Below are 12,666 nucleotides of genomic sequence, written 5' to 3' on the forward strand. Positions count from 1 at the left end.
TGGAACTGGCTCGAAGGTAGAAGACAGAGGGTGGTGGTGGAGGGTTGTTTCAGACTGGAGGGCAGTGACTAGTGCAGTGCCACAGGGATCAATACTAAGATCCCAGGTATTCACAGTATATACTAATGATTCAGATGAGGGAACTAAATGTTATATCTCTATATTTGAAGATGACATAAAGCTGAGGGGGAGCTGTGAGCAGGATGCAGAGATGCTACAGTTCTGAGGAAGGGTCACTCAACCTGAAATGTGAGCTCTGATTTCTCTCTGTTGATGCTACCAGACCTGCTGAGCATTTCCAGCAGTTTCGGTTTTTGCTTCAGTGCGATTTGGACAAGCTCAGTAAATGGTCAAATGCATAGCTGAATCAGTATCCCTGTAATGTGAATAAATGTAAAGTTATCTACTTTGGGAGCAAAACAGGAAGGAGGATTATAATCTGAATCACTATATAAGAGAGGGGTATGTGCAAGGAGACCTGGGTGTCCTCATTCAACAGTTACTGAAGCATGCAAATGCTGTAGACATTCCACAAGACAAATGGCATGTTAGTCTTCATCGCAAGAGATGTGAGTTCAGGAGCAGGAATGTCTTGCTGCAATTATACAAGGTCTTGATAAAACCACAGCTGGAATATGATATGCAGTTTTTGAAGGTTTACCAGGCTCAATCCTGGATGGCAGCACTCACATATGAAGAGAGATTGAATCGGTTTGAGTTCACAAGAATGAGGAGGTTCTCACAGAAATCTATAAAGTGCTAACAAGACTAGGAAAGGATGTGCGAACAAGATTAGAACAAGAAGGATGTTCCTTATTGGGGAGTCCAAAACCAGGGGTCACAGTCTAAAGATATGGGGTAAACCATTTAGGACTGAGAAGAGAATTTGTTTTCACCCAGATAGTGATCACAAGTTATTGAGTTGGAGGATCAGCCATGATCATACTAAATGGAACAGCAGAGTTAGAAGACCGACTGACCTATTCTTCCTCCCATTTTCTATGTTTCTATTAATTTAAAATGGTTGGCAAAATCAGAGTGACACAAGGAAAAGCCTTTTTATGCAGCAATTGGTTAGAATCCAGAATGCATTATCTAAAGCTGTGGTGAGAGCAGATACACATTGGAGCTTTCAGAGGGACATTGAATAAGAGCCAGAACAGTAACAATCTGCAACACTGCAGGGAATGGGCATGGGAGTGGGATTAACTGACATACTTTACAGACAGCCAGCATGGAAACAACAGACTGAAGGGCCTTATTTTATGCTGTGTGATTCCTTGGTTCTTGTGAGATGAAAGGCAGATGTTCTATTGTCATAGAATTACAGAATCCCTACAGTGTAGAAAGCGGTCATTCGGCCCATTGAGTCTGCATCAACCCTCTGAATAGCATCCCAATCAACCTCACCTTTCAACTCTATCCCCATTACCCCACTTGTACTATAGCACTTTCCTGATGAAGAACTTATACTCGAAATGTCGACTCGCCTGCTCCTCGGATGCTGCCTGACCGGCTGTGCTTTTCCAGTGCCACACTTTTCGACTTTGATCTCCAGCACCTGCACTTTGGTCTCTTATGGCCAATCCACTTTATCTGCAGATCTTTGGACACTGGGAAGAAACTGGAGCACACAGAGGAAACCCACGCAGAAACAGGGAGAACTTGCAGACTCCACGCAGGCAGAATTAAACCCAGATCCCTGGTGATGTGAAGCAGCAGTGTTAACCACTATGCCACCATACCACCCCCTGCCCCGGCTCCCCCAGATGATGGTTTTTATTAGCACCTCTATCCCCACCTTCAGTAGATTTTCAGAGTGAAAAGTGCTTGCTGACAACATCCAAAACAGCCAGGGTCTGATGTAAAACTTGTGCCTCCTTGTTCTGGACTCATTCCACCACCATAATCAGCTTTGCTCTATCTTCCTCTTGAGTCCTCTGCCCAAAGACAGGTCCAACCTACAGAGTAGCCGCACTGGTCGGGCAAGGAGGCAAGTACTGAACCAGCCTTCCTAGAATAGTGTCAAACTCCCTGCTGCTGACACCAGACTGATTTGCAACAGCCAACTGGCTTCCTGAGGAGTCTGAGACACTGTGGCAACATGCACGTTGTGGCCTGGAGCTATGGATATTGACAGTATTATACAATACTAAACTTCGTGTTGTGTAATCTGACAGAATTAACAACTCAGAGTAAAAGCACCTCTGGGTAACAATTGTAATAGGATCAAATTTTACATCCAGTTTGAAAGTGAGAACTGTGGGTCTAAGAATATTGTACAGACTTTGTCTTTCAATTCTTGCACTTTCTAAAACTATGGACTGAAGTGAGAAAGAACTGTTTTAAAAACAGGGATTTATAAGGATGTCTGAATGTTTTGAAAGCTAGCTAAGTGATACCTTTTGTGAACCAGCAACATGCATATAATTTGGAGCCTAGGGGTTGTTTTCAAGTGAAGTTGATTATTTTGTGGACAAGGGACCAGTTATCAATGACAAAAATGCTCTGACTGCCAACAACTAGGGGACTGGTTGTCAGGTGGCTAAACAGCTTGGGCTGTGAACCAGACAGAAGGATGCTACGTCAGACTAGAAAAGAAAACAGGTTTGCAGTAGCCAGGAAACTCTCTCTCTCTTCTCTCAAGTAAGCTACTTTAAAACCTGAGAAAACCAGCTTAACCTTCTTTCAGCAGGTGCACAGGTTGTGACTTTGCACTGGATAAGTCAAAGACCTTCATTAAGTTAAATGCCACTCTATGCAAACCAGTGGAAGCATTCAAAAAAAAAAGGTCGAGGAGAAATCTATGAATCACTGAGAATCAAACGAAAAGATCTTCTCAACAAAGACTTTTGGGGTTTCCCTCCGCCCATGTTTTTTCTCCCTTAGTTTACATCTGTTGGTTATGGACAAAGGGGAGTTTAAGATGTAGATATGTTGGACTAGGGTGAACAAGGTCAGAAGTCACACAATACCAGGTTATGGTCCAATGGATTTTATTGAAATCATGAATTCTCACGGCACTGCTCCTTCATCAGGTGAAGTGAAGTACAGAGGCACACAATTTATAGGGAAAGAGATCAAAAGATCGCAGAAATGGAGAGAGGAGCGTGTTGAAAGGCTTAACAAGTCTCTGCAGGTAATCAGAAGTGTCAGGTGGTGTGAGTAAAGTGTCAACAGCTGAATAGCAAATGAAGGGATGACCTATGTTCTGATTAATTGAGGCAGAGAGATAATTCCAAAAAATTTAAAATAAGAGAGTGCTGGAGACAATGAATTCTGTGTTTGTGCGCTTCTCTTCACTTGATGAAAACGTGATCTGAAATAAACCTGTTGGACTATAACCTGGTTTCATGGGAGTTTATGAGGTTTAGAGCTTTTATTTGTAGGGTTAGAGCCCTCACTGGTATTTAGTTATTTTTATTTCATTCTTTGATCAATTTTGGTTTGGAGCCGTGAACTGGGAACTGTGAGTAGCTGCTAAAGAAGAGATCTAGCAAGCTTTTGTTTATTTGTGAGACCAGACCAATTTCAGGTTGGTTCCTGATCAAAATCAGGAGCTGGGAAATGGTTCCAGCAAATCTAGAAAAGACATTATGTTCAAGCAGATGACAAATGTTGAATGGTAACTGAGGCCTCATAGAGGAGATGATCAGTCTGTCAGAAAGTGGTCAGTGTTTAAATTGGGTTTTAGCCTCCATTTTTTTTATGAAAAAGGAATCTGGCTGTTCATGTTGCAGCGTAAAGATTTGAAAGCTTCCTGCCTAACTTCCCTTCTCAGCTCTTAGAAGCTCAGAGAGTAGAAAGCTACGTTATATATATTAATGCCTTGATGGACATCTTCAGAAATCCAACCAAGAAACCATCAATTCTGCCTGCGGAACAACAAATCACTTACGTAATATGACCAGTTTTGTTATTTTCTTTTAATTGTGCCTTATCTGTATTCGTTTGTCTGTCTGTATTGTGTGTAGACAGAGCTGAAAACAAAGGTCTTTGATGTTAAAGCGTAGACCAATTAGATTACTCTGGTGTCAGGAATTGATTTTTCAGAGAGTATGGGATTGGTTATTCAAAAAATCCGTTTAGAAGCCATTTTGGTCAATTTTGAGTGTCTTTTAAGGCTTTAAATTTTACCATGTTACGAATACAGAGATAGAAAGGCTGTTTTGTTTCAACTATCTATCGCCATTTCATAACAGTAAAGTTTAGCTGATTAATTTAATTGCTTACCTGTGGTAAGAATCTATTTACGTGTAATAATGATTCTTCTTCATTAAAGAAACCTGGTACATGCTTTCTATCAACCAGCACATTTTGTAAAAACTTGGAATATGCACATGCGGTGCCATAACCCTAAAGGGCTATGAACTAAGATTTTGAAATGGAATCAGGCTGGATCACTCTTTTCCCAATGGTGCTGTACACAATGGACCATACAATCTCCTTTGCTTTTTTTTCACGCTTCTACAATGCACACTAGTTATAAATGCATTTGTTTCAAATGAAGATGTCTGAACTTCTCCTTTCAAAACATTTACCAAAGTGTATTTTCTTGTACTTTGTTTATTTGCATCTCACACATGCAGGAAAAAAAAGCTAAACTTCATTCATTGTCCCTGTAAAATGGGATTATGCGTGAACAAAACAGAAAGGTTATGTTGAACAGATATACAAATTTGGTTGGAGACCACACTTCACAGTACTGTGTGCAGTCCCAGTCTTCACACTATAAAAGGGTTGCAGACACTGGAGAAAGTGCACAAAGGATTTACAAGGATGAACTTAGAAGTTATGCCCATCAGGAATAACCATACAGGTTGGGGCTCTTTCTCTAAAACAAAAGAATCAGGGTTGACCTAATAGAGATTTGTAGATTATCAAGGGGCTTGATCGGAAAACACACACAAAAAAATATTACACTTGTCAGAGAGCCTAAAACCAAGAGGCACAAATATAAGACAATCACAATTAAATCGATTAGGGAATTCACTCGAAACGGTTTTTAACCAGAGGGCGGTGAGAATGTGTATGAGTAGTTGAAGAGATTGTCAGATGCATTCCAGGAAAACTAACAGGGTAGCAAAACAGAAGAGATTATACTAACGAAGTTTAATGGGGAATTGGAGGGTGGAGGAGGCTTTAATAGAGTTTAAATCCCAGCAGTGCCCATGTGGGCGAAGGGCCTGATTCTATACTATCGTTTACATAATTCTTAATAAGTCAACTGTTAGAAATTTGTGGCAAAACTGCACCCTACAATAAACTTTTATGTACGTGTTCTCCAACATTTGAGAAATAGTATTTTAAATACGTTTAGTGAACGTTTTAAACTCATTCATATTTTATCAAATTAAAAATTCGTTGGCCTCGCTGGGTAAATGCCCAGCCTTTAATCCTCTCTGAAAGCCCTCCTAGTGTTTTCACATAATATACAAAAAAACATAAATTATTAAGAATTAGTTCTTGTTTCACCTGGTTGTCATCGCGACCGTGGTCTTTTCGATGGAGATGAAAAGCTTTGAAGCAATTCTGGCACCTGCTCCTGTCAAAAATATTCGCCTCGAACTTTAAGCAAGCCACTGCGTTGACAAAAGGCATCGCCCCCGAATACTTACTCGGGGCCACAGGAAAATAAGAGATAAAGTTGCTTTTTGTTTAAAAACAAAGAAATTTTTTGGTGATCTTGCCCCACGTCCCTTCAACCGAAGACCAGGACAGAAAACTCCACACGAGAGGCCAGTTGCACAAATGTCAGCGCAACATTTCTGCATTATTTGGCTGAATTTCTGCATTATTTGGCAGGAAATGCAACAAATCTTCAACTTTCCATGTGGAAAACCAGCTACAAACACTGCGCTCGGAGAACTTTTCCGCACAAAACCTGAAGCAACAACATTCCGGTCATGAAACTCCTAGAAAAATAATCCCCAGCATTGCAAAATGCAGTCCTTAAAGATATATTTGTTGTACACTGTGACTGACAGCTCCCTACAGTCCATGGTGGGAAGGGGGGTCCGTAATCAAACAAATTGCAGCATTTCAAAGAGTTTCACCACAAGTGTTGTTTCCTTCGGAGGTTAACAAGGTTTCCAGCAAAATCGCATTGAATAAAACTACCCGTGACTCCTTCTGGAAAAGACGCGTCGCTTTCTTAGACACGTTTTAAGTTGTCATCTAATACAGAAGTTGCAGCTCATGGTACCCTACGTTGCGGCTCTCATTCCCCTGGCTGCAGAGTGACGGTCCCACTTGGAGGTCTGCACTGCTCAGTTGCATCTGCGTTGCCGCCTAATTGCGGCCAGAACCCACCCCCACGACCGGTCACGCAGCACGCCGGTGCTGAGCAGAGGATTTTTGTTTTAATAAAGTAGTTCTAAATATGTTATGACACACCCCTTTAGCAGGCGACACTTAAAACCAGGCTTTCTATCTCGGAGGTAGGGACATTACCACCACAAGAAGCACCCTCTTCCCCTCCCCACCAACATGCTGAGGCGTCAGGTGCTCTCCTCTCCCCGCCCCCTCCTTAAAGATACAATGAAAAGGGAAGAACTGGCAGCTTTAGTCTTATTCGATTATTTCAAGAGGTCCCAGTCATTGCAGACAGGAATGAATCAGCTCCTCTAGGGTCCTGCAGGTAGGGATGGTGCCAATGCAAGACGTCCTCTTCTCCCAGGATCAGCGGTGGAGGTGGGCACTTGGTTTATAACAATCTCATCCACCTGGGAGGATCACCATAAATTCCATTATCTTTTCTGATATCTCACATTCACTATCTCTGCTTTGTACTCACCACTTCATAGAAATATACAGGCATTAGAAGCACAGCTGATCATCCAACCCAGTCTCTTGTTCCTGTTTTGTCCCCTTTAGCCCTAAGAAATGTAGACGATAGGAGCTGGAGTAGGTCATTCAACTCCTCCAGCATGCTCTGCCATTCATAATATCATGGCTGATCATCGAGCTCAAAACCCAGTCCTTATGTGAAGAGGGCCCTGACTTGCTTGGAATTCCTATGCAGGGCCTGGACTTGTATCGGATGCTACACTTATTGTGCCAGGAAGCCCTGAGTGAAGGCTATCCACCTTGATTTGACCAAAGACTGAAATAACAAAAGGCTGGTATCTCTGGTTGAGGGGATAAAAAATGCAAAAAGGAAGGCAAGGTAATTCGAAGAGGATTTTGTGAGCATTCAGGAAGGTTCAGAGTGTGAGTGTTATGAAAAAAAGTTCAATTTATGAGCTGGGAGTGTGTCCCTGTGCACAACGTCCTTGTTACTGCACTGTTGTTGGTGCAGCACTGAAATGTGGATGCACCCTCTAAATGCATCTTGAAATGCCATGAGGGTTCTGAGAGGCTGTTATGTCAGATGCCAAAACTAAAGTCATGGACATGGAGTGAATGTGGTCAGTGCCCAGAGCATATCCTGAGATGTTGATATCTCGTTTCCAGCATAGAGTATTCTCAAATCAAGCAGTGACCTGAATCTGCCAGATGCTCACTGCAGTTTCCTTGTTGAGTTTTCTATGTCGTGCTTTTTTGGAGACTTTGGCGAGATGGAAGGCTGAATATTAATGAGTGACTTGGGCTGTTAACAAGGCATTAATACCAAACTAACAACTTGCCATTGCCTAGCATAATCACAGATGGAATGAATTGATCTCAATGCTAAAAAGGGTCTTGTCGCACATCATCCAATTCTGCCAGATATTTTTGCCATAATCTGCTACTCAGACTCCAATAACATTTTGAACACAACCAAGAACTAGGACTTTACCAGTTTTCCCATTCATGGAAATTCACTGGTGTCCCACTGCACAGGTTTCTTGCTGTTTTCCTCCTTGAAATAGTCTGGGGTGCGTGTTGCAGTGAGAAAAAGAGAAGATGCGAAACAATGGGGCAAAGAGGTACAGAAATCTATTGAATAAATGCAATCTGCCACATTTAACCAGGTTAACTGAGAAGAGAAGAAATTTCTTCAAAAGATTTTGAATCTTTGGAAATTCTCCAGCAAATGCTCATTCATTTAGAGATCATTTAATATAGGATGCCAAGAGAACGGAGGGATGACGATAATGCAAGAAAATACAGGCAAGGCAGATTAGCCATATCCGTACTGAATGATGAAGCAGTTCAAAGAGCTATTGGCTGACTTCTACTCATATATTTATGAATGAATACATTATATGTTTTAATAAACCCTTAAATGGCACGTATCAACACTGCAATTCTCTTGATGGCCTATAGAGCACTATATCAGATTGAAACTCAACAAAACGTAAACCAAAACACGTTAAATGACTGCAGAACTCTTCCCTAGCTTTTTGCCCTTGATCCCCATATTAAACTGCACCCATATCCACAATATTTTACTTTATAAAGAATATTCCAGTCAAAATGTCAGTGAGGTGAAACAACACCTTTTACACCAATCCAATCCAGTGTGCCTTCTTTATTAAAAGTAACATTGCTGGAAATACTCAGTAGGTTTGGCAGCATCCCTCTTCCCTTTATTCCCTTAAAATTCAACTCTTGATGATGTGCATTAGCATTTCAGTTTTCTTTTTGTTCAACTTTTCAGAGTTACAACAACACAATACCTAAACGCAACTTAGAAAATAGGTTAGTCAATACTATGATCAATCTTTTCTTTTGTTAAATCTAATTTTCAGGTTCAAATGTCTCCTTCAACTGGCCACAGACCCAAAGCCCTATTTGGTTTTGTAAGGGTGTAATGTTCAATGTTACAAGATTGTCTTTCGTAACCTAAGAACATCTAAAACACACTACAATCTACTAAATATTTTTAAAATGTTGTCACTGGTGTAATGGAGAAAACATGACAGCCAATATGTACACAGAAACATCCCACAACCGCAATGAGTTTATGACTAGATCTTTTTTTTCAAATGTTAGTAATAAGATTAATGTCAACCAAACCACCAAGGCAAACTCCCTTCTTTTTTCTTCAAGTTGTGGCATTTTTTTAAAAAATTGGCCTTGTTGAACTCTGTCAGTATTAGAGTACATATGGATCTATGTTCTCATCACAAGTGGGACAGGAGACCAATTTTTTTTAAAAAGAGTCATAACTGCCCAGCACCAAAACTTACAGGTAAAATTGCCATTCAGAAATGTAACTAACCTTACGAGCTAACTAAACTGGATTTGGAAAATGTCAAATAACAGTTTTGGGTGGGAAATAGTGGGGAAATTATTCATTAAAAGTTACGTGACCTCACTCACCCAAAAGAATATTCAAAAAAACTTAAGGCATCAGTATCAGTCTGGCACAAATTAACATTTTTTCACACATAATTCAATAACACTTTACCCACAACAAAAAGCAATAGCACATTATATGTAATTTTTCTTTTTACGAAATGAAATCAATAGCAATCATAGTAAATCTGTAAATACATCAGGATATCAATCAGGATATTTACGTATAAAGCTTTTTCTGCAAAACTCCACTTTCTATAAGACATTTTCACAAATCTTGTTTTTAATCTGCAGTAACGCATCCAAAGAGAATACACATATTTCTGCTGTGAGGCTTCAAAGTTTTCTAAGCTGACACGGAAAAATCATCAGAATCAGACGCAAGGCATACACTATGAGATATAATGGTCACACAGAAGAACTTCATTACTTTTCTGCTTAGACAATAAAGATGTTGACAAATAACAGGGAACATTTACATGATAACTTAAAGTACTGGACCGTACAGGTCTTATCAAATTAAGCAGCTGGCATTTCAAGAGAAAGGTTAAGGATGCAAATGATCAAGTCTGAATCAAGATTAAGAGAACTGTTACAGGTCACTGTCACACAACAATGGATTGCTACTTTCAGAGTGCCTTTAAAAGTGGGCTGGATCGATGTACGTTGAAAAAAAGTTGAAAGCTCCAGGTATCATTATTGCATAATTTGTGCATTTCAAGATCTATAGGCAGCGGTGAGAGAAGTAAGACGCAGTTCACATGAGAAAATCTGTAATTTGGGACAGATGAGGCTAGGCAGGTCAAATGGCCTTTGCCACTGAAAACTTTCTGTTGTGTAACTATTCAATAAGCTTCTATAAATGGTTATTAATCACAGTAAGACTTCACACATATGACAGTATCCAGACCTTGAGGGTGGAAAACAAAGTGTGGTGCAATGCATTGAAGACTTCGGCAGTTTGAAGAACAAATGAGCTCCACAAATATGATCATCAGATTCAACAGTCCCTTTTAAGAAACAAAATGTTCCTAGAATAAAATATCTTAGTATGTGCCACTGTCACTTATTAGTTCCACTATATTCCCAAAAAGAAGCTATTGTGACTTAAGCATCTTCCCCTGAAATGGAATGACTTGGCAATGTCTAAGCATAGCCGATCACAATCAACATCCAGCTACAGTACATCTCTGTAAATAGAGATCTAGGATTGTTGATTACTCAGTTCCAATAGTGACAAAGTGACACTTTATTCACTTTTTTGGTATTTCTTTGAATTACCACTCCCCCCCCCCTGGTTTTCCTGTCCGTTTTCTTCTCTGTGATTTTGTGGTCTTGCCTTTTGGGGGGGTTTTGACCTGATCATGTGAACTTTTCCATTTCTTTCCCTTCTGATTTTTCACACGTGAATGCAGGGCAGATGTCAGTGAAGAGATTCTGGAAAACAAACAGGAACATAAGCTTCAGTCTCCAAGATGTTGTCAGGAGGCCTCAATCTATTAAGTGGGATTTTGAAATGTGTCCTGCTTATTGTAATGCAAAAAAAACCCAACTCTCTACACATTAAATCCTTCGTGTTTAAAAGTTGTTATTCGAGACTTATCTGTGCCACAAAATTGATATGCAGTAAGATGGGCGAGACAGTGATATAGCAATGATGACAGTACACCAGTAATCTGGAGGCCCAAGCTAATACTCTGGGAACAAGCATTCAAATCGCACTATGGCAGCTAGTGGATTTTAAACTCAATAAGTAAATGTGGAATTCTAAATCTTGGTTCAGGTGTCAAAAAAAAAGTGACTATATAAAAATCCATATACCCTTTATGAAAGGATATCTGTTGTGCCTAACCAGGCTGGACTACATGTGATCTTATATTCAACACAATGTGGTTGACTCTTAACTGCCCTCTCCAGTAGCCTAGGCAAGCCACATAGCTCAAAAACATTTAGAGATGGGCAACAACCATGGTAACAACACATTAAAGAATGAATGAAGAAAGTCGAAGAGGTAGGCCCCAAGAATTTCAGCCCATACAGGGACTAAATCCAGGTACCTGCATCATTAAGTGCCACAATACACCATTTGAGCTAAACAGACCCAACAAAAATCAATTTGCTTCAAATATGCCAATTGAATTACAACTGTTCTGTGCCATTCACACTGCTTAATTCAAATTACAAAGAGAAAGCAACTTTCTAAAAGTACAATAGAGCGCATAGAATTACAGACTGCATAGACATTTTATGGGGAAAAGCAAGTACAATAAAAACAGAAAATGATAAAAGAAATTCAAATCAGCAGTGTTCTCAAAGAGATCTTGTCAGAACTCTGTTGAGTATTTATAATGATTTTAAGCTTTTTATTTTAAATGCTCAGCATTCGCAGCAGTTTGCCATTGAAGTAGGCGCAGTGTCTATTTGCTCAAATGATTAACCCATTAATAATCCATAAGGTTACAGTGAAACTAAATAGAGGCATTCAAATTCATGTAAAGTTTAGATAAAGTAATAAGAATAAAGTGTTTGCATTGGCAAGAGAGTTGGTAATGTTAAGTTACATATTTAAGGTGACTGGCAAAAGAATAAACATGACCATAGACAGGGATTCAGAATGCCTGTGTGTGCGGTGGTAGTTTCAGTCATGGTTTTAAAAAGAGAATTGGAAATGCACTTCAAGATTAAAAATAAAATTGCAGGCTTATGAGCAAAGGCAGGAGCAATGGAAATATCTGAATTATTCATGCAGAGTCAGCATTGTTTTACAGGACAAATGGCCTCCTCTGTGCTTAACCATTCTATGAATCCTTGAAAATTTACCAACTTCCAACAATCATAGAGTCAGAGAGCTGTACAGCATGGAAACAGACCCCTCAGTCCAACTCATCCATGTCGACTAGATATCTGAAATTAATCTTGTCTCATTTGCCAGCATTTGGCCCACATCCCTCTAAATCCTTCCTGTTCACATACCCAGCCAGATACCTTTTAAATGTTAGAGCTATACCAGCCTCCACCACTTCCTCTGATAGGTTATTCCATACACACACCACCCTCTGTATGAAAATGTTGCCTTTTTAAATCTTTCCCTTCTCATCTTAAACCTATGCCCTCTGGTTTTGGAGTCTCCTAGAGTCATAGATAGAGTCATAGAGATGTACAACATGGAACAGACCCTTCGGTCCAACCCGTCCATGCCGACCAGATATCCCAACCCAATCTAGTCCCACCTGCCAGCACCCGGCCCAAATCCCTCCAAACCATTCCTATTCATATACCCATCCAGATGCCTCTTAAATGTTGCAATTGTACCAGCCTCCACCACATCCTCTGGCAGCTCATTCCATACATGTACCACCCTCTGCGTGAAAACGTTGCCTCTTAGGTCTCTTTTATATCTTTCCCCTCTCACCCTAAATCTATACCCTCTAGTTCTGGACT

At 40.1% G+C, this 12,666-nt stretch overlaps 2 protein-coding genes across 12 annotated transcripts in view; both read right to left on the reverse strand.

Annotated features, from left to right (window-relative positions):
- LOC122542310 (TRIO and F-actin-binding protein-like) overlaps positions 1–6,487 on the reverse strand; it is a 366,873-nt gene extending 360,386 nt beyond the window's left edge. For 6 of the 9 annotated variants that reach the window (XM_043679926.1, XM_043679930.1, XM_043679931.1 and 3 more), the window contains exon 1: positions 5,476–6,477. In XM_043679926.1, the coding sequence (XP_043535861.1) occupies positions 5,476–5,601 (126 nt within the window). In that variant the 5' untranslated portion in view covers positions 5,602–6,477. Of the gene's footprint in view, positions 1–5,475 lie in introns of all 9 variants that reach the window. The other 3 variants (XM_043679933.1, XM_043679934.1, XM_043679932.1) reach the window with 3 other exon arrangements.
- Positions 6,488–8,363: 1,876 nt separating this feature from the next.
- nol12 (nucleolar protein 12) overlaps positions 8,364–12,666 on the reverse strand; it is a 25,794-nt gene continuing 21,491 nt past the window's right edge. For all 3 annotated transcript variants that reach the window (XM_043679935.1, XM_043679936.1, XM_043679937.1), the window contains exon 6: positions 8,364–10,662. In XM_043679935.1, coding sequence (XP_043535870.1) covers positions 10,503–10,662 — 160 coding nt within the window. In that variant the 3' untranslated portion in view covers positions 8,364–10,502. The remainder of the gene's footprint in view (positions 10,663–12,666) is intronic.

Source organism: Chiloscyllium plagiosum, chromosome 39 (assembly GCF_004010195.1).
Source record: "Chiloscyllium plagiosum isolate BGI_BamShark_2017 chromosome 39, ASM401019v2, whole genome shotgun sequence".
Taxonomy (NCBI): domain Eukaryota; kingdom Metazoa; phylum Chordata; class Chondrichthyes; order Orectolobiformes; family Hemiscylliidae; genus Chiloscyllium; species Chiloscyllium plagiosum.